Source organism: Fonsecaea nubica (assembly GCF_001646965.1).
Source record: "Fonsecaea nubica strain CBS 269.64 chromosome Unknown Scaff15, whole genome shotgun sequence".
Lineage (NCBI taxonomy): Eukaryota > Fungi > Ascomycota > Eurotiomycetes > Chaetothyriales > Herpotrichiellaceae > Fonsecaea > Fonsecaea nubica.
Window position 1 is genome coordinate 239488 of NW_019173688.1, and position 26634 is coordinate 266121.

At 53.0% G+C, this 26634-nt stretch overlaps 10 protein-coding genes across 10 annotated transcripts; 3 read left to right on the forward strand and 7 right to left on the reverse strand.

Moving 5' to 3' along the window:
* Positions 1–425: 425 nt before the first annotated feature.
* On the forward strand, positions 426–2334 carry AYO20_03284 (hypothetical protein; the record flags this gene model as incomplete). Its single annotated transcript, XM_022641587.1, has 2 exons — positions 426–578; positions 637–2334. The coding sequence occupies 2 exons, from the start codon at positions 426–428 to the stop codon at positions 2332–2334; spliced, it is 1851 nt and encodes a 616-aa protein (XP_022502447.1).
* Positions 2335–2747: 413 nt separating this feature from the next.
* Positions 2748–4505, reverse strand: AYO20_03285 (hypothetical protein; the record flags this gene model as incomplete). Its single annotated transcript, XM_022641588.1, has 2 exons — positions 2748–4369; positions 4427–4505. 2 exons carry the CDS (start codon positions 4503–4505, stop codon positions 2748–2750), a joined length of 1701 nt encoding a protein of 566 aa, XP_022502448.1.
* Positions 4506–6081: 1576 nt separating this feature from the next.
* AYO20_03286 (hypothetical protein) lies at positions 6082–6702 on the forward strand (the record flags this gene model as incomplete). Its single annotated transcript, XM_022641589.1, has 1 exon — positions 6082–6702. One exon carries the CDS (start codon positions 6082–6084, stop codon positions 6700–6702), a length of 621 nt encoding a protein of 206 aa, XP_022502449.1.
* A 181-nt stretch (positions 6703–6883) lies between these two features.
* AYO20_03287 (hypothetical protein) lies at positions 6884–8140 on the reverse strand (the record flags this gene model as incomplete). The annotated part of the gene is made up of 1 exon (XM_022641590.1): positions 6884–8140. The coding sequence occupies one exon, from the start codon at positions 8138–8140 to the stop codon at positions 6884–6886; it is 1257 nt and encodes a 418-aa protein (XP_022502450.1).
* A 1204-nt stretch (positions 8141–9344) lies between these two features.
* On the forward strand, positions 9345–11406 carry AYO20_03288 (hypothetical protein; the record flags this gene model as incomplete). Its single annotated transcript, XM_022641591.1, has 5 exons — positions 9345–10399; positions 10487–10611; positions 10717–10847; positions 10922–11036; positions 11153–11406. The coding sequence occupies 5 exons, from the start codon at positions 9345–9347 to the stop codon at positions 11404–11406; spliced, it is 1680 nt and encodes a 559-aa protein (XP_022502451.1).
* A 663-nt stretch (positions 11407–12069) lies between these two features.
* On the reverse strand, positions 12070–14757 carry AYO20_03289 (hypothetical protein; the record flags this gene model as incomplete). Its single annotated transcript, XM_022641592.1, has 2 exons — positions 12070–13485; positions 13540–14757. The coding sequence occupies 2 exons, from the start codon at positions 14755–14757 to the stop codon at positions 12070–12072; spliced, it is 2634 nt and encodes an 877-aa protein (XP_022502452.1).
* Positions 14758–16059: 1302 nt separating this feature from the next.
* On the reverse strand, positions 16060–17616 carry AYO20_03290 (hypothetical protein; the record flags this gene model as incomplete). The annotated part of the gene is made up of 1 exon (XM_022641593.1): positions 16060–17616. One exon carries the CDS (start codon positions 17614–17616, stop codon positions 16060–16062), a length of 1557 nt encoding a protein of 518 aa, XP_022502453.1.
* A 1903-nt stretch (positions 17617–19519) lies between these two features.
* Positions 19520–20247, reverse strand: AYO20_03291 (hypothetical protein; the record flags this gene model as incomplete). Its single annotated transcript, XM_022641594.1, has 2 exons — positions 19520–19814; positions 19886–20247. The coding sequence occupies 2 exons, from the start codon at positions 20245–20247 to the stop codon at positions 19520–19522; spliced, it is 657 nt and encodes a 218-aa protein (XP_022502454.1).
* Positions 20248–20663: 416 nt separating this feature from the next.
* Positions 20664–22015, reverse strand: AYO20_03292 (hypothetical protein; the record flags this gene model as incomplete). The annotated part of the gene is made up of 2 exons (XM_022641595.1): positions 20664–21880; positions 21982–22015. The coding sequence occupies 2 exons, from the start codon at positions 22013–22015 to the stop codon at positions 20664–20666; spliced, it is 1251 nt and encodes a 416-aa protein (XP_022502455.1).
* Positions 22016–22770: 755 nt separating this feature from the next.
* Positions 22771–24100, reverse strand: AYO20_03293 (hypothetical protein; the record flags this gene model as incomplete). Its single annotated transcript, XM_022641596.1, has 3 exons — positions 22771–22955; positions 23038–23943; positions 24004–24100. The coding sequence occupies 3 exons, from the start codon at positions 24098–24100 to the stop codon at positions 22771–22773; spliced, it is 1188 nt and encodes a 395-aa protein (XP_022502456.1).
* Positions 24101–26634: the final 2534 nt, after the last annotated feature.

Below are 26634 nucleotides of genomic sequence, written 5' to 3' on the forward strand. Positions count from 1 at the left end.
GGCGATGGTGATGGCGAGATCAGTAACTGAGTCAGGTCGAAGAGGGCCATAATTCGAGGACGTCGAGTACCCAGTTATACCTGAGCGAGATGTTCTAAATAGGTAGCATCTGTAGGACCCAGTCAGTGCCCACAAGAAAAGCTTTCACGATGCTATTAGTCAACATGCTTACCGATGCCCCAATGGCACCACCACCAGTCACTGGATGAGTTGTGCGTGGCCTTGGATACCTGGCGTCGCTGGAGGATCATTCTGACACGCTGGTGGCGCAGGGTCAAAGGGTCAATGCCGGTCATTGTCGGTATCACCATCCCCGGAACCCCTGACTTGCGGCTCACGCCTTACCTGCCTTAAGTAGTTTCCCATCTCCAAAGAGGGACGTTGGCGACAACGACCGCCAACGTTCCACCTTGTATCCAAGAGAAATGAAAGCCAATGCCTTGCCCAGGATAAAACGTCGCCTTCTCAGCCTTCCGTCGGCCTTGGTGCTACTCTGGATATGTGTTCTCTTCTGGGGTGAACGCTACACCTTCCAACAGAGTGTCGCTCGGTGTGTATGGCGACAGTGGGAATCATGGGTAACCAAGCACATTAAACGCCCATCAACAAAGAGACACATCGCTGACCCTGTCCTAGCCTGGCCATGCTCGACCTCATCATGTCCTCCTTGTCGCCGATCCCCAGCTCGTGGATCCTCACACCTACCCTGACAGACCATGGCCTTTATCCAGTTTAACCGTCATCTACACCGATCGCTACCTCCGCCGCTCTTATCGATATCTGCAAGAGTATCTCCTGCCTGACGCGACCCTATTCCTCGGTGACTTGTTCGATGGCGGCCGGGAATGGGGCACTACAGACTCGACGTCTCCCGAGGAGCGGTACAAGAGGTTCGGGTCGCAATTCTGGCTGAAAGAATACATTCGCTTCTCCAACCTCTTCTTGAGGTCGTGGACGAAAGGCCCTTCTGCAAGCGCAGCTGAACCGACAGGTCGTCGTCTTCTGGCCTCTCTCCCGGGTAACCATGATTTGGGGTTTGCGGCAGGCATACAGTTGCCTGTAAAGGAGAGGTTCGATGTCTACTTTGGCCCCCTCAATCGAATCGATATCATCGGCAATCACTCATTTGTTCATTTGGACACAGTGTCTTTGAGTGCCATGGATCAGGTCGATCCAGTAACGGGGAGTTCGGGAGCAGGGGATGGGAGTGCCGCTGCGACTTCCTCTAGCAGGATATGGAAACCTGTTGAGGAGTTCCTCGTGGCAGCCAAATCCAACAGGGCCAAGGCCGTGCAACATACATGCGAGACCAGACTCAACTGGAAACGTCCACTGCCGCAATTGCTGTCTCCGTCGATACAAAACGCTGCTGACGTCGAACAATCAGACGCAACACAGAGAACTCACTACCCAGTCAGCTCGTCTCAGTTCCCGACAATTGTACTCTCGCACGTCCCCCTTTACCGATCCAGTGAGACCAATTGTGGACCGATGCGAGAACGAGGCAATGTGATACCTCTGCAAGCAGGCTACCAGTATCAAAATGTTCTCACCCCACTCATCTCACAAGATATAGTCAAGCACTTGACTGCAGAGGAGATCACGATGATTTACTCCGGCGATGATCATGACTATTGCGAAATCGAGCACAACGAGTTCACTGGCCGCATCAGAGAAATCACTGTCAAAAGTATGAGTTGGGCTATGGGCATCCGCAAACCAGGGGTTCAGCTCGTTAGTCTCTGGAATCCGGTCGACGTAAACAAGGCGATGTCTGGCGATTCATCGCTGTCCACGCCGCGAGACACGGTACAAAATCATCTGTGTCTGCTCCCAGACCAATTGAACATCTTCATCAGCTACGGCCAGGTACTTGGCTTGACCCTCTGCATCCTCCTCCTATGTACTCTCCGGTACAATCCTTTGACAGCAACTGAAGAAGCATACCGCGACAAATCCGAACCTTTACTGCCCACCAGTGAAAGCCACAATCATCACATTCACACACTCGACACATCAAAAAGTTCTTGCGTCCAGAACGGCCCAGCAGGGCAACGACTATCCACGCGCAAAATGGGCGGGTACGGACACCTCCCTGCTTCATCGCGGACCTCCTCGCCGTCCAAGCCACCCTACATCGCCTACGCCCCAGACAGTTCTCCTAGCCCAGGCGAACTAGACAGTGACGACTGGGGGATGCCGAAATCGACCAAAGCACATCAGTGGGGAAGGAACCGACCGCCGCGATCTCGACTCGCATTCTTTGGTCAGTCGTTATGGCGAACGGCATGGCCAGTTATGCTGATTTATGGGTGGCTCATCTGGAACGGCTAACGAGTCCACCAAGCCACCCTGGCCGTCACGATTCGCATTGAACAGTGGTCGTAAGAGTATGTGTTAACGACCCCTTTGGCAGCTGATATGGTTTGATTGGATTCTCTAGCCCAATCTCGGGGGGACGACAAAGACCACTGGGTCTGATTTGGCCCTCCGCCGAACAGACACAACATGTATGTATCATAACAGGGCCGTCGTGCCTTTGATGTAATGTCACAAAAGTAAGCGGTGAGACCACCGTGCAACGCTTTTAGTCTCTCAAGTCTTTCCACATCCTGGACTTGCAATAAAAATCAAATTGGTTCTTCGTCTCCATTACAGCAGCCCGAGACCGGCGGTCTGCGCAAGTGCCCCAGTCGCTCTCTTGGTGGAAGATCCAAACAGATATTATGATAAAGGAAATCAATGCTTTACTTCTTTCCATGCTTGCCATCATGCGGACAGCACATCTTGCTCCCAGCACACATATCACCGCAATCGAGCAAACATGCTGGTTGACCCTCACTCCTGAGGCTTGCAGTCTTACTTGCGTTGGTATTGTGCTTTGGAGTCAGTTGCCCACTACCAGCACCCTCGTCAGAATCAGCTCCTGGTTCAGCAGCATGCGGATCATCCTCATTCACGAATTCGGGTTGAATGGTCGAGCTGTGAATGCCGTAGCCGTGTAGACAGCCTCGAATCTCTCTCGCGAGATGCATGTAGCTGGAGGACCCAGTGCCGTCAATCTCGCAGTCAACTTTTACATGCAAGCTCGCCACGAGCTTGGTATCACTGAGCTGCCAAACATGGAGGTGGTGGGCCTCAATAACTCGTGGAAGTGATTCGATGTCTGCTGTGATCTCGTCGATCGACATGCCCACAGGAACTGCCTGTAAGAGAATGCGCCCAGCGGCTCTGCAGAGGGGAATGGCACTACCCAAGATAATGAGGGTAATGACAAGGGATATCGCAGGGTCAAAATAGAAGCGTCCCGGGAACGTAGTCAGCCAGATGATCAGTGCAGTCGCTATTACACCGATGTTTCCAAGAGCATCGCCCATGACGTGCAGGAAAACCCCACGCATATTCAGATCTCCATGCGAATGGCCATGCCCACCATGTCCATGGCCCGATTTGGAGCCGTCGGCTGGGGAATTATGGTGGTGCTCCGTGTGACTGTAGTCAACGCTCTTTCGTTTGCTGATGCTGCCATAACCGGGGAAACGTTTGTCATTTGAGGACGACTGCAAACCATTGGCTGACCTTTCATGGCGCTGGTCTGGTGAATCGGGTTCAATCAACAAGGCGTTTTCTTCTGAGGTTTCCGACTCGGAGTGCTCTTCCAACCGCGCCGCGTGGATAATATCCTGGCGGAATGAGGCTGGATGAATGTGGATATTATCGACTGAGCCAAACCCCCGACCAAAGGAACCCGAGGTGCGACGGCGGTTCCGGGGATGGATTTCGCCGTTAGCGATCGATTTACGAGTCGGGGTGTTCGAAGATCTTGCTGAGATGGTTGTGTTCTCTTCATCAGACTTTGTGAAAGCTCGACGATCAGGGGATCTGAAACTGCCCATTCGGAATTGTGGGAGGATGTCTTCGATATTTCCATGTTCGTCCACGACTCTTTGTGTCTCCCCGTTGTCGTCGTAGATGTGTCCATGGCCTTCTTCGGCAGATCTCACAGGATCCTCGTGCGTCTGCTCCTTCTCGCCGTGACTATGACCGTGCTCGTGGAAAAGGAAAAGCCCAAGAATATTGGAGGTAAGGCCGAGACAGCCGACAATGAGGACGAGCTTGGGGTTCGAGACAGGCTGTGGTTCGACAAATCGCTGGATTGCTTCCAGAAAGATGGACAAGCAAAGGGCAACTAGAAAGACTCCATTGACCAATGCCCCCAGTGTTTCCGCTCGCTGCCAGCCATAGGTGTACATTTTCGAGCTTCCGGTATTGGCGACACGGACCGCCCATAGTCCAACGCAAAGGGAGATGACATCGTTTAACATATGAAACGAATCAGCCACAAGGGCCAAAGAATGCACTGCATAGCCTGGAGAATGGGTCAGTCATCGAACTCGGCACAAAGTAGATGGGGGACCACACTAACCGGCGACCAGTTCAATCACAAAAAAGACGGAATCTATGCCTAGAAGAATACAAATCCTCTGTGTCTTGGTGAAACCCATTTTTCTTTTTGTGTGGGGTGGCTGCGAAGCGCTTTGCGCGCAGCACTCGTTGACGGACTCAGTGGAAGCGGTAGCAGGGGAGAATGGGGTGAAAGCCGGGGAACAATGCGAGGAAGGAACTCGGTGCGGGCTAAAGTATGCCTGTTGAGGCTTCTGGACGAGGTCGGCGGGATGTTCGGGATAGTAATGGAGGGCGGATGCTGGAAGTGAGGAGGAGGGAGGAGGGGATGAGATGATATGAGGACCGGGTGACGGCAAGGAGAAAGCCGATGGCGATAGCGATGGCGATGGCGCAGGGGCAGACGCGGTTTTCTCTTCGTGGCAAGCAGATGCGTGCGAGTAAGAATAGCAGGGATCGCAGTCGCAACAATGGCGTAATGATCCAAGTTGCCCCAACTGTGACTCTGAGCGGAATTCCAGCTGTGGCTGCGGCTGCGGCTGCGGCGGCTGGGGTGGCTGGAGTTGGACTCGGAGCTGACTAAGTGGAATATCAGGTAACCGATCATCCCCTCCGCAGTCCATATTCGCGCTATTGTTGCGACTATTAATGCTCACCTCTCGAACTATAATGTGTCTCTTAAAGTCAGAAAATTGTGCTTGACCCATTCTTCTTATCGTTTTCCACTGCACACTGGCCCTGTACCCATCCTACCAAGGTCACACATGATCAATGGCCAGACCTCCCAAGTCCTGCCCATTCCCGACCGCGAAGGCTCGTCGCATCAAAGGATGTTGCGTCAAAACCAGAGCAAACTTCGACGTGTCGTTGCACAGAACAATGGGTAGCAATATACGACTCTCAGGTCACCTCTGCTCGGCACCATTTGTCACCCGAGTTGTATGCAAGGAAAAGAGAACTTAATGGAGTGGTGGACAGGACCCAAGAGGAAATGGATAAGTTTACTCCTCTGTTATACCTAAGCTACGTCAACGAGATTGTGGCGATGGCTTTGCATCCATCCACCCTGAACCCATGAGCATGAGCTTCTCTTCGATGAATTGGTGGCCTTGAGTGTTCAAAGCTGTTGCATTTGTCACAGATTTGTGCCACCAAATTTTCCCAACCAGGCTGTTCGATCTTATGGAAATACTCGTTAGGGCGTTTACTGCCCAGGATCCCAGGATCTCTTGAAGTATCCAAGCTTTCCAGCCGGTCTCTCCCTCTTTATCTCGACGCGCTATCAGGAAAGGCTGGCATCGGATATGTCTCGTACCGCCAGCACAATCAAATGTAAAAGGATGGACATGTTCACCGAGAGAACTGGTAGACTGAACATAACCATTTCTTCCTTCACCTGATGGTAGTTGCCGTGTAAAGATGAACTTAACACAGTTGTTCCGCCATCGCGGAAGGAGGGCCTGTTGTTCAGAATGCCTTTCAAGCAGAGGTATGTATTGTCAGTCCTTCCTCGATTCTCCCTACATGTAGAACGCTCGATGAACAAGCCCTTGGAGTGTGATCTTATGAGGTCCACGACTCTAGTTGGCATAGTTTTGCATATCTCACAAGGTATACATTTTCCTTCGCTTGATCTCGCCCTGGTACTATTGCAAGACTGTGCGAAAAAGCACAGCCATGGACATTAGACGCCGCCTTCGCTCCTCCTCCGCAGCTCTTGAGACAAATGGCGAGAGATACACTCCCAGTTTCCATCGGACCTATCTCCCATCCACAGCACTGACCTCTTCCTCCACCCTGGGCGCAACATCCGACTATGTCGACATAGCCAGGCAGTTTTGGGACGGCCTCGAACAAACTCCGACTGCCACTATTAAACCGCCAAACTTGCGAGAAAATTGGTCTCTTAGAAGGTTCTGGGATGAGTATGTGGCAGTGGAGATGGATTTTGGCTACAATGTTCGTGAGCACATCACGAATGAGGAAACATTCATCAGTTGGTTCGACTTTGGATTTGGCATGGCAGGCTTTGGCATGGTCGTGCTGCAATTTGGCGTTCTGGACGGTCGGCTCCTCGGTTCGACGAATGCTGCGCAGGTAGCGAAAGCAATGGCGTGCACCAGCTTTGTTATTGCCATCCTCAGCGTGGTCGTTGGTGCATATCGCTTCTTTCGCCAGCAAGACGCACTCTTCCATGGGCAGGTCTGTCTTGGGGGCCTGTCCATGTTCTCTTTTGTGCTCTTATTCAGTGTGGTATTGGTGGTCAGCGCTGTCATCAATTGGATAGGTATGATTTAACTGTCGACTTGGAAGATGAGTTCATGTATCTTCGCCTGAGCCGGGAAAAACCGCAAAATCCCAAACAGCTTCTACTCGTTTAAATCCTACTCTGTCGCATCTGTCTATCCCCAAACCGAGATGCGGACTCGTGATGTTCAGATACCATGTGGATCCTTTCCAAGCTCATCAGAATAGCTGTTCAGGGATGCGGCTGAAGTCGCGGTGCAGGAAGTCGGTCTTGGTCAGACAAGTTGGCACGAATCGCGTCGACCACTCCAGGTAAGATGTCTTCGGACGGAAGACTGGCACGTACAAGTTCGCGCTTCAGTGCCGTCCATCCAGCAGCTTGATCCTCCTGGCCTTGAGAATGGTGGTGCGGAAGGAGTTCTCCAAAGAAGACTTCCTCCTTTCTGACGCCCCCCATGTTCAGAATCCCGATACCCATGCCCTGTTCATGCGCTCTCTTGACCAGCCTCCAGGCCGAATAGGTCGCAAGAGAACTGCCCACGACCAAGATCTTGGCCGCAGAATCGATGGCTTCCTCTGCCGCGGTCTTCACCTCGGCCGGGATAGACTCACCAAACATGATCACATTAGGTTTGAGCACGCCAACGCCGCTGTGTGCCGCCGATGCCGAGGGTGGTGGTATCCAAGCACCGTCCGCATCAACATCCACATGCCCCTTGTTCCCATCTTGTAAAATTGGCGGTCGCTTCAGACAGTGCGGACAAGCAGGGTATCTAAAGGTGTTGTACGGAGCACCAGGGACATCGGCGTCACCATCGGGGTTTGTCCTGAACCCGAGCCTCCTTCTTTCAATGGGATTCTCCGTGTCCAATGCCCCGGAAGCCAGGAGCTGTTGCAAGAACTCGGCCCAGGCGGGATTCAACTCGGCCAATCTCTTCTGGAAATCATCGCGATCAATAAGCCTCTTACAACTCAGACAGACCAGAGCTCTGAGAAACCCGTGCAGTTCCACCGTCTTCAAATGCGGATGCGCAAGATTATGGAACGAATCAACATTCTGAGTAACCACCCGGTCGACCAGCCCTAGTTTTCCGAGGTCTCGAATGGCATAGTGCCCGGCATTGGGTTTCGAGCGGTGAAGACCCCTCCAGCCCAGGAATGAGCGGGCCCAGTATCGCTTCCGGGATTCGTGACTCGAGACGAATTCGTGGTAGTAGATCGGTCGGTAGGTCTTGTTCTGGGTGTAGGTACCATTGACACCGCGATAGTCGGCAAGGCCTGAGGCGACGCTTATGCCCGCTCCTGTAAGAAGGACTGTCTTTTTTCTGTCCCAGTGCGCATCTTGGCCTGAGGATGCAGGTGGCGCTGGAGAGGTCAGGAAGTGAGCGAGGGCAGTGATGGCACCTTGTCTAGTGGCGGCCGAAGGTGGGATAATCAGGGGTGGTGGCAGAGGCCCCGTGTACGGGATTCGTATAAGCGGTCTGGACATGCGAGGGACATGGCGCAAGAGAAAAGCACGAGAGGATGGAATATTTGTTTCGATTGTTTGTATTCCGGGTACGCAGAATCCAAAATTCTCCGAGCCGCGATCTGGTCCGATCTCCAGCCGACGGACTCCCTGCGCAATCGACGCCCACCCAGACGCCCCGCTCCCCCGGCAGGCATCTCGCCCTAACTCACAGATACCTCCAAGGCCCATTCCGCAGGTAGAACATCATCTCTTCCAGACGTCCTCCTCGAAGATAGCCTTGACTCGAGAAGGTTTCATCTCGCTCACATCTACTTGGAAGTCGCTTCAAGCACGCCAATTCCCTTGTCCTGTGGCACCCAAAGGCGTGATCTCGATCAAGCTCACACTCCAAGGCCTCTTATCCCACCCATCTCCCAAAGCTTAATGAACTGGTCCTGCGATCTGTGCCTCTTCTTGTCTTGCTCATCCGTCGATCGTCGTCTGGCCAAGAAGCGGGAGCCTTTAAAGCGCCCAGGGGTTGTCCACTTTGCATACTTGTACCATCGCTCAGACCAAGATGTTCGTTGCAGCCACCGACATCATCGAGATTCGAGTATCAACAGCCTGGTCACTAGGCGCGCCACGCTCCCTCTCTCGAGAAGTTTCGGAGAAGTGAACCATCCATCCAGCACGTCTCTTGGCCCCCGTCACCCAACGCACGCTATTCCTCATAGATCTTCCCGACCGCAGATCTTGTATTCACCCCGGGAGCAGCACAACTGTCGAGTCGGCTCCTTGCCAATGATGCTGGTCTAAAATGCTTCTCGCGCCAGTGCAAGGCACCCTGAGGCACACTGACAGCATCCCTGATCTCGACCCGCCCCCAGGTTTCAATGCCTTTGGTTCGAGCTGACTAGTTTCCTCAGTGGTGCCCGCGTGCCCAGCGTTGACGCAAGATGAAATCATAGCCAGATGCACGTTATCGACCTGTTTTCCAATGTCGATCCTCGAATACCATCCCCCAAGATGCAAAAGGAGAATAACTTTTAACAGCATGGGTCCACGGCCTGGCTGACGTGAACAGGTTTGTTTAAGCACTTTTCGCACTTCTTCGTCGTCTTGTCTTCAACCTTTTGTTGGTCAATGAAGTCGGCGCATTCTGCCCTCTGAGCGTCTCCTGCGCAAGTATACCGTCTCCCTCTGGTCTGCTATCCGATTTGTGTTACGCTGTCACTCGACCAAGATGTCAGTCTCCGATCAATCCACCATAGCCATGGAGGGACAAACCGAGAAGGAGAACCATCAGATCCAACCCCCAGGACCAACAGAAAGACAGATGGGAGTTTCCGGCCCTGAAGTAGCTGGAGAGAATCTCGAGGGAGGCCATCCCAAGCGTGCGGATGGCAAGATTGAACTCACCGAAGAAGACTGTTACGACAAACTGGGCTACTGTTTTCCAGCGTGGAAGAAATGGATGATCTTGGTTATTATCCTACTCATCCAGACCTCGATGAACCTCAATGCCAGTATCTACGCCAATGGGGTTGACGGCCTCGCAGAGAAATACACCATCTCCAAGCAAAAGGCAGGGGTCGGCCAGATGATCTTCCTCATATGCTATGCCTTTGGCTGCGAGCTGTGGGCTCCCTGGTCGGAGGAACTAGGCCGTTGGCCAACGCAGCAGCTCTCGCTGTTCCTCGTCAACATCTGGCAATTGCCCGCGGCCCTCGCACCTAACTTCGGGTCGATTGTTGTCGCTCGAGCACTCGCTGGACTCTCCACAGCAGGCGGCTCGGTCACATTGGGAGTCATCGCGGATCTATACCAACCCGAAGACTCTGGGTTCCAGTATGCGGTAGCTTTCGTCGTCCTGTCATCCGTGGGCGGTGCTCCCGTCGGCGCAGTGATTGGCGGCTTCGTGGGCCAGTACCTTTCTTTGCCCTGGATCTTTTGGATGCAACTGTGCATCGGCGGCGCCGTGCAAATTATCCACTTTTTCCTCGTCCCCGAAACCCGCGCAACCATCCTTTTGGACCGCGAGGCCAAAAGACGGCGCAAGAATGGCGAAACAAACATCTACGGCCCGGATGAATTGAAGAAACCACGATTCCCCATGAAAGAATTCGCACGCATTTGGATGAGACCTTTCCAGATGTTTGTCATGGAACCGATTGTGCTCTGCCTCAGCTTGCTCAGCGGGTTCAGTGATGCCTTGTTGTTTACTTTTCTGGAGGCCTTCACGCCCGTGTTTAAACAATGGGGCTTCAAGCCATACCAGGTTGGATTGGCTTTTATCTCGTGAGTCTCCTTCTCATGCCACGTTAGAACAGCAAAAGGGTATCAATGCTCCCATGGGAGAGAATGTACTGACCGAGAATGAACCAGGTCACTCATCGGATACGTGCTTGCGTACCTGACATACCTCCCTGTTATTCGACATCATAACAAGATCCGAGCCGATGACCCCAATAAGTTGTCTCCGGAATCCCGTCTGTGGTGGCTACTTTTCTGTAAGTCTCGCTATACTCCTCAACTTTGCATCACCCTGCCTTCTAGCAGTCCTTTCGATATATATCGCCCGTTTTACTGATGTGATTGCCTTTCACTTCTTACAGTGGCACCTCTAGAGACAATTGGACTCTTCGGTTTCGCGTGGACGTCTCTCGGCCCTGATTATGGTATCCCGTGGATTGCCCCCTTGATTTTTACCGTTCTAATAGCCATGGCGAACTATGGAATATATAAGGTATGGCTTCAGTGCTGCAGATGCTCCACGCTTAGCATGGATGGGTTCAAACGACAAAACTGACACATTGCCAGAGCTCAATCGACTACATGATTGCCGCCTATGGGCCTTACGCCGCTTCTGCGACTGGGGGAAACGATCTGGCAAGAGACTTTCTCGCGGGCATCGCTGCCTTGTACAGCACACCATGTAAGTCATGCTTTTTGCTTTTTGCCTTTGCTCCCACCCTCCATCTTCCTCTCCTCTCCTCTTATTCTCCATTACCATCACGATCATGTTTAACTGATCCCTTCTTCGCGCAAAAGTCTACGAAAATATCTCCAAAAAATACACCCTGGAGTACCCCTCGACCATCCTGGCCTGCCTGTCCGTCGTGGTCATCATCCCCATCTACGTCTTCTACTGGAAGGGCGAGTGGTTCCGCGACCGCAGCAAGTTCGCCAAGGAGCTCAATCTGGGGCGACAGGGCGCCGTCGAGAGACGTCGCAGCACAATGTACATGGGCAAGGGTTCCCAAGGGATTGGAGGCGAGAAGACGCGACATGTCGAACAAGTCTGATTTTTTTCTCTCTCTTAAAAACAACAAATATTTTGCTATGCCTCTGCCACGTAACGCCCATGTCTTCTGGGGTAATATACATTGATTTTGTACGACTAAGCACGAGTTGACGACGAGGGTTTGAAATTCCCATTTTGATGAGAAAGAAGAGCGACGTATACCCAAACGGTACGAAAAGAGGTTTCTTCCGGACGGACAAGCGAAGTTGGGGAAGCGAGTGAACGGAACAAGAAGGAAGTTTTGTTGAATTATTTCTCAGATTTGGACTTGGACTTGGATAGGGACAGAGACAAGAGGTGGGTTCAAGATGTCATGTCAATTCATGTCATGTCATGTCATACCTACAAGGTAGGTAGGTAGGCAGGTAGTAATCACTTTTTTTTTCTTTTCCTTTTTCCCCTTTTTCGTTCTTCGTTTTCCGTTTTTCGTTCACGTATGAACAAGGCCTCTTTTTAAGCATCACGGTGGTGTCTGTCCGTCCGTCATGTTTATGTTCATGTTCATGTTCATGTTCATCTCTACGTTCAAGCTCACGAGTAGCGCATGTACAAACAAGGTCTCTATGCATCCAACCATTCATTCATTCATCCATGGATATCCAGTGTCCAGTGTCCAGTACCCAGATTTCTGATTCGTGTAAACTCATTGTTTCTTTGAGTGTTGCTACACCTTTGGCAGCAAAACTCTCTTGCCATTGCCCTGGCCGTTCCCGCTCGGGGTGCCGTTGTTCCCACCCGCAGTCGCCGCCGCGGCCGCCGCAGCGGCGTTGCGGCTCGCGATCGTCTGGTTCACAAATGTCATGGGGATCTTGCCCTGTTGGCCGATGACTTGCATGGTCGGGCCGCCGGAGTTGCCGACGCCACCAACGCCAGCGTTTGCGCCTGCGCTGATACTCGGGGGTGCCACGGCGCCGGTCACGGCGACGGTGTTGACGCTCGGTCCAGAAGTGAGGGGGCTGGCTGGATGGGGGTTGTATTGCGGTGGTGGCGGCGGTGGTTGTGCAGGACCCGTGCCAGGAGTAGGTTGGTGTTGGTATGGCTGCTGCGGAGGCTGGAAGATGAATTGCTGGGGTCCACTCGGCATTGGAGAGCCGAGAGAGTTGTGGCGCGGGATGGCATGTTGCTGATGAACACTTGGGCGAGGGGTGTGCCGGAAGACATTGATGCTGGTGGACGAGCGATGCGGAGGCGCGGGTTTTGGCGGTGCAGGGGCAATTGGTTGACCAGGCCCGCTGGAAATCAAGCGTGGCGGGAGGAATGAAGCTGGCCCGACCGGGGGCGTAGGCGCTGCTGATAGAGGACTTGGAGGAGGTGGTGGTAACGACTGCGATGGGGGAGGCGGGGGAGTGGCAACATGGACGACACCCGGGCCGTTGTTCGGAGGCGCAAATTTTGATCGACGGCCACGACTCCTCGAGTCTGGACGAATGACATGATATGCTGGCTGGGGAGGAGCTGGCGCTGGTTGTGGAGGTGGAGGTGGTGGTATCGAAGTTGGCCCTTGGCCAGGAAGTGGAGAGAAATCCAAAGCCTGTCTCGGGAAGACATCTCCCCGGGCAAGAGGCATGTAGATGTACTGACGTTCAGGATGCTGTTGTGCAACCCAGTCCGAGACATCTGCCAGGGCCGACAACGCATACGAACTGCTCTCACCCATGTTCAGAGGTCGTGGGATGAGGTAGCCCTTGATATTCTCGAGTTCCTTGATTGCTTCTGCAGAGAGCGCATCCATTGTCTGTGATTTCTTCCGAAGCTGCCCGATGCGCCATTCATTGTTTCGCTGTTCCATTTGCTTCAACAAGGGGCCAATAACATCCTCATTGAGCACTTGTTGGCGGGCTTGTTCGTCGTACGACTCCAACTGTTGCTTAAATGGCTTTTCGTCCATAATTTTGCGGGACGAATACCCCCGGGGTTGGGCATTCGGTTCGGGGAGCTCGTGATAATGCGGGAAGTAATCTAGATCGGAGCCAGATTCGGTATGGGTGTCGTCGTGAGCGGTGCGATATGCCCGTTCGAAGAGTATAATGTCCCCTTCTGCCCCAGCAAGGTGTTCTTTGCGGGCTTCGGTGAGGCGGTTCTATTATTTCATGTCAGTTTGTGTGTAAGAAATGGACGCTCCACATGGTATTACCTTGAATTGCGCTTCAATTACTTCCTTCTCCTGCTGCATGCGCTGCTTTTCATGCTCGACCTGGAGATCAAACCGTGATTGGACCAGGCCCTGCACGTCCCTCAAGGTAGACTCAAGATCTTCCACCACGCCATCATACTCGGGGACATGTCTGTGTGCCTTTGCCTTTCTGGCGATTTTGGAAATGTCTCGTCCAGAGAGTTGGTCAAGGATGTCGACTTGTTGGTTGCCCACAATGCTAAAGAACCGTTTCAGTTCCTGCTGCCTCTGCTTGATCATGGCGATTTCGGCTTTTTCCTCTGGCGTCAGCGGCCGTCTTCGATTTGGTGGTTCGGGGCTTTCTCCACCGCCGCGACCTGCTCTACCTCTAGATTTGCCTTTGCCACGTCCACCACCATTTGCATGAGCGCCTCCGCGACCGCCGCGGCCGCCACCTCGGGCCGGCTTCCTGGGAGAGCGGGATTCGGGAGTGTTGCCATTCTCTGCTGCGGTACGGTAGCGAGTGGTTGCATCATTCGCGTAGTACGTCGGTTTCCGTGCATTGAAACCTGGCCAGAACTGCTTATCTTTGTACTCTTGAAAGCTCAGGTCCGCATCCTTGGACGCTTTTGTCTCTTTGGGAGATCGCGAGGTGCGCACAGGTTTCGACGGCGTCTCGGGATCTTTTGGGCATGCGTTTGAAGCATTTCCTGAAGGAACGCTCTCTCGACTTGGCTGGTCAGGAGGTGACGTGCCGTGTGCGCCGTTACGGCCAGCATCATCATCGCCCAATGCGTCTGATCCTGCTATACGCGAGCTTCGTCTTAACGACCTGGCAGAATGCAGCGGGTTGGCTGACGGTGAGGTTTGCGGAGGGGTACTGTCGATGTTTGCAATAACTGTAGCACTACCCAAAGCTGGCGTTTGAGATGTTTGCTTTCGTGGCGTGGCAGTATCCGACAGCGACGCCGGTGTGGAAACCCGTCGTGCAGGTCGCTTAGTCTTTGATAGATTGTCGGCGTCATCTGAGCTCGAATCGGCTAACTTTCGTTTTCGAGACGGTGTTTGCTTTGGCGGACTGGACGGTGGTGTTGTTAGGGATGACGATGATGATAGTGATGCTGGCGATGGTTGTTCTGTACAAGCTTTGGTTGGTTCCGGGGTAGTTTTTGCTTTGCGACTTCTGGTCTGCATATGGAAGCTAACCGACGGCCGACGGCTGCTTGACTTGGTAGCCATTCTGTTGGAGATGGAAGTCAGTTTTATTAATCAAGTAGCTCCGGGAGAGCAAGTTTGCTGGGTACCAAGATACAAGGCAAAACCAGGATGAAGGGCGATACAAATACGGGGGGGATTATCACAATGCCAATCGGACGACATTGCGGGTCAGACGACCGGGAAAAGCACACAGCAGCTGGAGAAGGATTAGGGGAAGTAGAAACTCACTCGCTGTAACCCTCGACAGAGAATCGCGTGGGTATCACTGTCTGCGAGGAAGTTTTGGCAATTGAAGAGCACAACTGCTTTTCAGCTGCTGTCGCAGGATGGGGTGACGGGCGGCGAGGTCTTGGCCGTGAGTGTAGCTGTTGCTGTCTCGACCACGGCACTCGGTCTGAGTGGCGGGATAGGATGTGGAGGAGATGTTGCAAGCAGAGTTGAGAGGCCTTTGTCGAAAATTGAAATTGAGAAGAAGCCGTGGCTGCGACGGAAGGGAGAAGCTGGAAGCATTCGGGGAGTGAGGTATTAGTGGCCTCAGACAGGGATGAAGTAAACCGAGACAAAGGCGGAATGGCAACAATGGCATCGTGGGCCAACAATTGACCAGAGGGGGGTAAATCAAACTCCATGGTAATCAGTCGGCCAGTGAATGAATGGGGAGTGGCTTGAATGGGGAGAGTGAAGAAAATTGAATAGGTTGGGCTATTGTTCTTTTTCTCGTGAGCCTGACACGGCGACCAGAGTTTGGCAGATGGAAGTGAGAAGCATTTTGCAAGTCTTCAAAGGTGCAGCCAGGGCGCTAGCCACAGTGAGACTAAAGTATTGTACTAGTCTGTTTAGGGTTAGTCCAACTAGCCTCCCATTCCCGGCAAGCCAGTGGCCAAAAAGAGGCATCGGATGTCTGACAGAATTGATTTTCCACCCAACTTGCCAAATATGGGAGAGAAAACACAGCGTCAGACAGCACCACTTTATTCTCTGCCCCCAAACACACCTATTGCTCTTCGGTGCCCATGGCTCGCCCGGTTCGTGCCGCCGAATTCCGCCTCCCAAATGCCTTTTCCCCTTCGCTTCTGGTGCCTCCAATAATGACATCAAATCAGCGGCCACCAAGAGCCACAAGAGCCATAAGTGCCATACATGTAAGTGGCATATCAGTCAATTCATTTTCAAATGGTACTGTTAACCCTACTAGTCATCAATCCTCCAAGCCAACAATCAAGACAGCCGCCAACTCCGCGCTAGAAAAAGACCAACGGCCGTTATCGTATTCGGAACAACAAAAATCACAAAGAAAATGAATCTCAAGTGCCAAGCCATGTCTCAAACCATGACCGGACTCAATTGACCGCCCGTCGACATTTCGCATCGGGAACAATCCCTTTTGACGCTTTTCCGCTTCCCGTAGTCCACCAAACTGGTCCGTGATCCCGCCGACAGTACAAATCCCGGCAGAATTGGTGGCAGGTCTTCTTCGTCGTCAACAATCGATGGACCGGGACTACCAAGTGACGGAGTGCCCAACGTAGGGCTATCCGGCACAAACCCTTCCTCGCTCTCTGTCTCGAAGTCGTCCCTGGTTTTTGGCGCCGTTTTCGCATATTCCAGTGTAAGGTGAGAATTGCTTCGCAGACGAGCGAGCGCACCAGGAGTAATGGTAGTGTTGGCCATGGGCGAGGCGGTGACCATGGTGCCGCCGAAAGCTATCGGATGTGGCCCAGGGCTGCTTTGGCGGAACAACGGGTGAATCATTTCTTCCTGCAAGGGAGAATCAAACTGGCCAATTTTAGGTGGCCGTGGTGCGTGCTTGCTAGCATTTGACGAACCAGGTTGAGAGGTAGGCCGGGAGAAATTGATCGGGCTGGATGGAGGTGATGATTTCGGCTGTCGTGGTGACGAGCTCCAGCCAAAGGCAGTAGCAGTGTCTGAGGTTGCGGCATGAGGCGGCGAACTCGAGGTAGGAGAGTGTCTTGACGGGAGAAATGGTCCATCCAGCACGTTGGCAGGTGATTCAGGCCGACTACCCGGTATCGTCTCCAGAGCTCCGTGAGCGACCGGCGGAGATGAATGAATGACCACGCGCAGCTCGTGGTGTACAGAGGACGTGTCCCAGCTATCAAAGGCACTGTCGATAGACATGGCCTCGCCAGCTGGGAACGGCGAACCTTCGAGCGACGATGGACTGGAATATCGTGTCCGTTTCGTCTTGGACGATCCAGTTCCCACCTTCGTGGACAATGATCTGCGTGCCGAAGATTCTCCTCTTGAGACAGGGGTGCGTGGCGGTGAATTCAGTGTCAAGTCCTGCGAGCCGAATGATCGATTGGTCTGCTGAGTGCCCGGCCTCTTCTCAGTAGCGGCCGACGGTGCTCTGATGCCAAATTCCAAGTTCAATCCGCTGACCCTTGCTGTTGTCAAGACATTCTTGGTCCAGATTCCGAGAAGAACATAGAAGACTGTTTGCAACAGAGCAGAACAACCCCACATAGCGAACCATATCCCAAGCCACGTCGTGAGAGACGTGTTCAATATCTCTGTGGGAAGATCATTTCGGACAACAACCAGCCATACCAGTGCAACTCCGGAGACGACGATACTGACCGCCGCCGAAACCACTCCACTGTAAAAGAGTCGCCACGAACTTGATCTCGAGCTCTGCGCCTGGGTCCAGAGTTTCTTGGTGAACAGCGTGCCAAAGTAAGCCAGGACGGCGAGGTTGATCAGGCTCAGCAGGAAGGCGACATAAATCAGATCTCGAAGGCCTGACAGTGCCGGAACATTGGTGATGTTGGTTGCGAAAATGATGTGCAGCACGCTGCTTGCGGTGCCAAAGATCCCCCCCAGGCCCGCGACCGCCGATATCCTGGTCCGTCCTTCCATCTGATAGTGTTATGCGAGGTTGCGTGCAAAGCAACCTTGCCCCGTCAACTGTGATATGGGCCTTTGCAATATAATTTAATGATGTCCGGAATTTGCTGAATGCAAGATGTGAGGCTGACATTCAGATCGCCAGAGTAAACAAAGACACGAATAGCTGTGATTGTCAAGAAAGATGAGAAGACGCGTTTTCAGCTGGCAAGGAAGAATATGGAGAGCAGAGCACCTGATGAGCTGAGGTTGTTGTCCTCTAGTCTAGCAGACAAAGTCCGGGGGCCCGGGTTCAATTGGGATATTCCTTGCTCATGTCGAGGCTCTTTCCCACTGTAAATGGCTAGACAAGCCTGAAGAGGGGTTCAAGTCGACACACATGCTCTCGAAAAGACCAATGAAGGCGGGGCAGATGGAAGAGTTGGTGGAGAATCCGAAATTACCATATGCAGTTTTTCATGTGGGCTTGAGTAACGACATGTAAACAACAGAGCACCACGGTAAGCTGAAGCAAAAAGACAAAAAACCGGAGAACGTTTCTGCAACAGCCATCACAGAAACAGAGTCCATACCAGCGAACCAGCGACACACGCTGAACCGGTGTACTCGTACTCGGTACTTCTTTTTTTTTCTTCATGCACGCGTCTTAGCGTCTCACCAACCAAGGATATCAACTAGCTGCAAGCCTTGTGCCGGGGGAGGGCGTTTGGCGTGTCATCTTCGTGAAAAGTCTGGGGGGTATCTGGTTTGCGCCGACAAGGGTATCTTCGGAGAATGCAACCGCAGGGAACTATTCGCATAAGAGGGGCGGAAGTTGCGGCAATTGCGAGCGACGGCAGCAAAGGATTGGTTCCTGGCGCGCAGAAGCGAGTAAAACCACAAAGTCGCAAGGGCCGGGGACGCCAGGTTTCGCCTGTAGTTGGTAGTGGGCGGATGTTTGTTGTGGTCGTTGGTGGCGGCCATGCAATCTCGTTATCAAACCTTAAATGCAGGTTGGGTAAGAGGGCCAGGACGGCTAATTTGCCTGCCCCTCCTCCCGCTTCAATTTTTCACCATAAACAAAACAAGACGCAGTGAGACGGGCGGAAAATCATCCTGGGGCAGTTGCAGATCCTTACCAGCCGGAGCTCGCCATACGCAATATACCTAGAGAAGCGTGGCTGTGGCGGCGACAAGGAAAGGCCTGGTGCAGAGGCTGAACACCTGTTTGTTTGGAAATTGGTGCAAGAGAGCTGTGTGCTCCACCAACAAGCCACGACGGCCAATCGACCTGGGTGACGATTGGCTCCAGCCGGAGAGATTGTCGTTGGTCAGCTCGAATCGGAGACGATGCCTGCCAATTCTTTGTCACAAACGATACTGAACAGTCTGAACAAGCGCAAGGTTGAAGGGCGATGAGGGAAACGTCGATTCCCGCCTCGCCGCATCCGCATAGAGACTCTTGGCGCCACCACGGCCTGTGATTGGACAACCGCCCCCGATTGGCGAATGTCTCAAAAGGGACGCATCCGATATTGACACATTAGAACCCGTTGAAGCGTTGACCACTCATTCGTCTTCAATCTCTTTCCGGATCGCCTCTGCTTGTTAAATTTCTCAGGCTATTGAAGCCTTCTTGGACACCCAACGCAGATCTCAACACGAATGCTCTGGACTCCTGGCTTCAATTTCAGAACCTCGTATCCAGATGACCTGCGTTCCCTGTCCGCCTATCATCTCTCTGGGCTGTCGCTTCATAAAGCCCTGTACTTCAAACAGGGATCTTGCTCCGAGTCTTCCTATTTTCCTGAGACATGCATGTGTGTCTCACAGGGGACGTTAGGCCCGCATGAGAACATTCCTCCAGCGCCGACGCTAGAACTCCGAGTAAAGCCATCCCATCCCAATATACCAAATCCTGATCTGGGATACGATCCTATCTTGTTGCGGCAACCTCTTGCTCCATCTGCCACGACTCCTCTCTCAGCTCATTGAAGCCGCTGGACTCGTCTGTGCACATGGCCTCGACGCTCCCCTCAATATCTTTCACGGCGTGTTCAAGGCTGCCCAGCAGCCGCTCAATTTCGCCCCGTTGTCCGCAGACTGCTTCCCTCATGACTGCATTCTCCTGCTGCGACTTTTGTAATCTCGTGTTCAGCTCCTCGGTGGCTTGTTGCAGGTAAGGTGTGAGGTGGGCGGTATACAATTCGTCTGCGGATAAAGTGTGCAATCTATTTTCATTTTGGTCATGGTCAGTTGTGCCATACGGGACAAAATAGCCTGTTGCGGCTCGCTCACTCACGCTCTCTCTGGCATCTCGCCTTCCACGGCGCGATGCTTTTTCCTCCTCGCCTCATCGACCATGTCATCCCACTGGTTCAAACCCGCAATGACCTGTCTCTCCTCCAGAATCTTTTCAAAGTCGCGCATGCACTCTTCCTCCAGGCGCGTGTTCAACTGTCGCCAGACCCCCTCGAGCGCCGTCGGACAGTATTTCGCGGGCGTCGGGAAACACGAGCTAAAGTTCGCGTACGAGTTCGCCTTGAGGGACGAGGCCAGCGCGCCGGCGAACACCTTTTGTAGTGCCGCCGCGCGAGGTCCCGGTGCGCTTGCGACGGGTGCTTCTGGTGCGGGCGAGGGTGAGGCCGAGGCTCGCAGAGCCATATTTGGCGAGGTGGGACTTTTCGCCTGTATGTCGTTCTTTGGCGATATATCTGATTTCTATTCAAATTATACAACCGGCATTGTATTGTATCTCAGAGTGGAGAAATCAAACATCAAAGTCGCCGTCAAAGTGAAAAGGCAATTGAGTCGCGCCAACTCGGTCGGAGAGTAAACATGCCAAGACCAACGCAACGTCATTCCACCCACCTCGCCGCACACCCGCACGCCTCGGCCGCCAGACTGCGCTGATGGTGATGCACGAGGTATTCGGTACATGTGAACCTCTCAATGTTCCCGTTCATAATATTTCCATTGACTCCTGTCGTTCACATCCCTCATGTTCAATCTGGGGTCCCGTTATCCTCCAAAAATGGGTATCACATGTCCTTCGTGTCAATGTCGCCTTGGGCGGTCCTTCACTGCCCATCTCCCTCCAGGCCCCTCATTATATCCACCGTCTGAGCGATCGCCCTTGCCAACTCCGTCCCTTTTTCCCAGATATCATTATGTTGGCCCTTCAATTCAATAACTGTGCAATTAATCGCCGACTCACTACCAGCAAAGACCTTCTGCATTGCCTCGACCTGCTTCCAATCCACCCACCCATCGTCCTTTGAATGTGCAATAACCAAAACCCTCTTCTCCGTCCCGGCGGCTGCCCAGCCATCCACATAGTCCTTTGCATCATACCTCGCAGGGCTGGCAAGCACATCATCGGCCTCATTTGGGATGGCATTCCTTGTCAGTCCGATATAGTCAGAAAACGACTCATGGATAAGCGGGTAATCATAGATGCCTGAAACACCGAGCACTGCCATGGGTGGTTCAATCTTGGGCAACTCAGATGAGTTTCCTTTGGAGAAGGATCGGTGTGCCGCAATAGTGCTCAGCATGGCCATTGTGGCGCCCACACTGTGTCCCACAAGCAAATAGCGCTCCCCGAAGCCATATTTGTTTTGTAGATGTGCGATGGCGGTGAGTACGTCGTGGATATGATCCGGCCATTTGGCATTCCGCAGCTCGTACGCCGGTGTTTTGTTTGGGTCCTGAGGTGCCTTGTCCTGGTGGGGTGAAAGACGGTAGTTCAATGACGCATATCCTGCAATGTAAGGCGCAACCGCTGGCACATGCTCGTCATGTTTGAGAGGATTATGGAGGTGGCGGTGACCATTTCCCTTCCCGGATACTAGATAATCGAGTGCTGGGTAGAAGGATGACGATGTGACCGTAGGATCACGAAAGTAGCCGCCATGGACAAACACGACCCAGAACTTCTTCCCACTGGCATCGGCAAGGTGTGACTGATCGAGCTCGGGGATATACAGCTCGTAAGATTGAAGGATGTTGTCCAGGGCATACTGGTGCCGTTTCATATCGCGTTGGATCTTCTCCGACAGGTGCGGCGGTGCGCGCTCGTCCTGTCCGCTGGATCTTGGGGGTGTAGTCCCAGCTGCCGTATGGGATGGGAAGCTGTGTGCGGCTGAGCTTGGATTTGCAGAGCGGGATTGATGGTGCGAGGTGTGCTGCTCCTTGTAATATGACGGGCTGTGTTGCTTGGCCCGTTGTTGAGGTTCCCTGGTTTTGGGGGACAAATATGCTGCACCTGAATACTTCTGCTGTGAAGCCTCGAGGGCTAATGGCGCTTGTTTAGCAAATTTGGTTCTTGAGTGGCAGAGGAGCTGACTGCGTGGCGGAGAGGGGGGAATAACAATACACAAAGTGCAGGCAGCTTACCTTGATCTTGCAGATAGCGGATGACTTTCTTCATTTTGTAGCTTATTTTCTCTCGTCTTCTCTCTCCCCCACTTTCCGATATTCAGCGAAAAGGCCTTTACACAACCTCCAGTATCACGGTATCTCCTCTCAAACAATCCGTTGCCGCCGTTTGCTCCCCTCGAAAGTATATAGCCACAGGCACGGGCGACCGAGGTGATATCTTCCGGATCGTTAGGATACAATACGGGTTGGTCTATGGCGAATACCCGAGTTACAAGTATTTCCAGTCGCAAGAGACGGAGTTGACAAGAGCCTTTTACAGCTGTACGGAATGGCAATCTCAGCTGAGAAAGAGAGGCTGGAATCCCATGAGGCCTTCCAGACCCCCACAATCGCACCCTACATACATAATACCGAAACTTCCCTGACAGGGACGTGATTACTCACATCACATTCTCCCCCATAATCCAGTCACCAAAATTCCGCCACTACCCGAAGTACGACGTGCAATTAGAAATCCCCGGAGTGTACTCTGCATCGGCTCATCAAATACGCGATCAACAAACGGCCCCATGACGTCCAAAAGTACTATACACTTGGGAAAAAAAAAAGCCGCCTTACATATGACGAGGCAAAGACTGCATGGCCCAGGTGAGACGAAGATCGACCGGCAGCTGAGGGTTCAGACTCGGCGTCAGTACCTCGTACAAAGGGTGCGAACAAGTCTGGGGTTACACCAGATACAGTACACCATGTCTGCTCCCATCTCATGTCCAGAACCCCAAGCCTTTTCCATCTTGACATCTTCTATTCAAGATCAATATAGAACATGTCGCCGAGGAAATCCCGAGAATCCCTCTGTGTGATCCTGAGACACATGACGATTCCATGGAGATAATTCCTGGCAATCATGGAACAAGGAATTGTCCATTGGTACGTTGCGTATATGCCGCCCTTCGACCGAGTCATGCGCCCGATGTCGATCTGCAGCGCTGTCCGCCAATAGTTCACACGAGAAGCCACCTACATCTCGTACCGATGTTTCAACACCGGCTTCGTACGAGGGAGACTGACGATCGGCCATGGTGCCCGATTGCGCCAACTCAGTCCCCAGTCGCAATAGTTCTGTGTCGAACTCATCTAACTCGTATGTGTCCGCATTAGTAGTATGAAGTGCCTTGCTCTCACCGATGCAGTTTCCGGCGACATCGGGCATTGCTGGTAAAAGACGTAACTCGGGATGAGCGTCTGCATGAAGAGAGACCTGGCCGTCCCCAAGTCGATTTTCCGAGTCGTCAACATGGCAAGATGGTCCCGGCTTTTCCACAAAGTCATTCCCAAAAACTTGACAGTGGTAGACAGGGCTAGCAAGCTGCTTTATGGTCGCAGACTCCCGGGACGGGCTTCGTTCAATATCTTGCTCGCCCTCGCCACCCTTGTCCGAACACGGAAGCATTCGGTTGTGCGGTCCGCTCGGACGCTCCGATCTCACACCGCTGCCACCCTCTGCAGTATGATACAGGTTCTGCGGGTGCCACGGCGTGGTAGGACGAAGCGAGTCTCGCTTTTCCCTCGACGTGGCCAGAATGGACATATGTGATTGACTGGTCGACGCTTGGACATCGCCCGTGATGTCTATATCATGATGACAAGCACCCTCGGTGCCAGTCAGGTCTGTAGCCACCTGGATGGCTATCCTCTTCAAGTCATTCAATGAGTAATATCTCCGCGGTCCGTGGGAAAATTCGTCGACTCCATGTAAGAGTGCGTCGGTCGTGAACTTTTCCAGGAAGCCTTCACTATCGGAGCTCGTCGGACGAATCGGTACAAAGGCAGTTGGGCTGTGGGCTTTGCGGAAACGTTTGCTTTCTGGTGCGTTTGACTGTACAACTGGACTCAGTCGTTGGCGCTTCGATGATACTCGGTCCTGTGACGGGGAGGCAGTTCGTGAGATGTGAAATTCCACCGAGGGTGGGGTGCCTGAATATCGTCTTTCACGTCTTAACCCTGTCGATTGAGCAAAGAAGTCTGCTATCTCACAGTGTGGCGAGGTGACCCTTTTGTTTCTCGACTTCTGCTCCTCTGATTTTGGAAAGCGTGCCTCGTCGTCCTGTCTTTTCCTCTTGAGAAATGCCATCTCTGAGAAGGTCAGATCTGGCAGTCCCCTCTTCCCGGCGTCGGCGGAAGTTTTTGCTTTGGTAAGAAAGCCTGGTCCAGTCTTGGAGTTGAGGGTTAATCTCTCGCTGGCCACGTTTGGGGCCTGAAAATCATGACTGAGCAGGGCCGCTGACTTTTTCTTGACCCTCTTCGAAGGGTTTTGAGTTGCATCCTTGTACTCGTATCTGTCGGGTCTGGTTTTGTGCCTGAGCTTCCTGGCATACTTCTCACCCGCATCCGGTACTTTTTTCTCTCCCACCCTGGTTGTACTGTCCTTCCCGTGTATGAGACTTCGGCAGTCAGACGGCGGGCCAAGCTCGGCATGATCATTCTCCCTTCTCTTAAGGCGACCCTGCTCTCTTGTCTTTCTGTGCCGACCCTCGTGGCTGACTCCAATTTGTTTCGCGCTCAACAGTTGTAAGGCCGGTCCCCGATCCCGTAGGGTCTCTGTCACAATCCACATCAGCAATGTTGCACCGCAGCTCACTCCATCTCAAACTTGGCCTTCGCCCCTCACGTGGTGACAAGGTGTAATTGGATACATGCCTTCCTGGTCGAGGTCAATTGAGCCTTGTTCCACATTTAGTAGCCACCGTTGCACATCTTCGGAGACGACAAGCACTGGTCGTCCAAGGCAAGACATCTGTTTGTCGAATCACGGACCGCCTTCATCTTTACCCAGACGCAGACTCGTATGTGGCCCAAGACGAACAGCGAACCTCTTCTTCAAGAATAGAAATTGAGGGATGGTGACCCTGCAACGAACACTAGCCATCCAGTGGAAAGCGCGTCCATTACCTCCCAAACAGAACTGTGCGGAAGGCGCCAGATGCTCTTGTAGGTGCAGGGACCGGCAGTTCAGCGCAAGACGCCCATGGGCGAATTATACTGTTCTTTGACCTGGTCGGAAACATACCGATAGTCAAGGCTGGGGCGAAAAGGAGGCCAAATGTGGATCGTAGGCACACGTAGGGCTGACTGCAGATCATTTCTGCAGGACCCCAGTCACTCCAGTCAAGCTTACATGCGATAACCTTCTCATCTTGCAGTTCTTCATGCACAAAGAAAATGTCCCAAGGTAACGTTGCGGTCATGGAGGTCCCAGCGCAGTAAGGCCGAGAAGAGCCGGCCAGCCGCGGACACCTTGTGCTTGGGTAGGCAGTGGTAGGTCACTCTTGGTCCTTCTACAAGCACAGTAGTCCAAAATATCTGGCCATGCTCGGCGACGGACTGGCAGACATGATGACCCCCACATTATTAGAATGTCCGGCCAAGCAATTGACGATGGGGTCATCGGACAGCGGCACAGGCACAGGCAGGAGAGAAGTCGGTGAGGAGAGATTCCACGCCTGGTCCAATCTGTAGGTCACATTTTGGGGAGGGTATTTGGGTATGTCCTCTCAACCTAGGCGTCAAGTTGCAGTGGTACCAGTGGAGCGTTTTCGACTTGGAGGGGGAGGGAACCCAAGATGCAGGTGTGGGTTGGTCGACATGTGCTCCAGCGAGGGGGTGTGCTAGTCCATATCGGAGGATTTCGTGCTTTTCTGCTAGTTATAGGCTTTGTGACCACGGTGGAGCCATTGTAGCGTCCAAGGCCCCGGAGCCTAGAGAAGTCGAGGAGAGACTTGGGAATACCAATACCGGGAAACGAGGGTTTGGGTCAAGAAGGCAGCCAAGCTGTTGCTCCCTTTTTGAGAGTTTCGTCTTGCTGAATCCAGGTACTCTAGTGTCGGCGTTGTGCTCATATTTGACTTTGGCTGCAGGCTCAAGAGGCGTTGCGAGGGTCGCTAGAGCATCTTGGACGTTAGTTCCATGCGGCGGTCTTTCGTCGAGTCGAGCTCCCACCACACAAACCTCTCAGACTCCCTCCAACCCCCCCAAGCCTAGGATCCCAGGATGCTAGGATCCCAAGGCACTGGCCGGCAACTGTGCCACTGATGAGGATTCAACTCCCCATCCACACACAACCATCCATCCACCCTCAATTGGCACGCCCGCTTCTCCATCTCTTTTGATGGCTCCCCGAGCAGACCCGGATGGATGCCCTCTATAAAGTTTGGTTCCTTAGCTTCAACAAAGCTGCACCAACCTTCATCTCTTGATTCTGAGTCAGTTGGATCTGTGATCTTGGGCGCATCCACTCACGCTAGGACCGTTACCTCTCCCTCCAAATGCTCAAAAGTCGACCCATCCAAACCCCATTCAGAAAGTGCTCGTCACACAGAGGAACCCAAATTGTCCTCGAGTATCCTCTCCTCGGCCGCATCAGTTGAACATCTTTTCCCGGAGGCGGGGTATGTCGGTGCGCAACTTTGCCAGTAGAAGTCTCTGATAAGGACATGAGGTCCAGTTCACCCAGTAGAATGCGTCGAATGATGCGGCGAAGCCCATAGTCCCGTTGGCTTTCCCGTTGATTGAGCTCGATCAATCCTGTTGCAGCCCTACCTTTGCCCAGATTCAACCAGCGGTCAAGCTCGTGGTGCCCGAACATCACCTGCCTCTTTCTGAGACTGG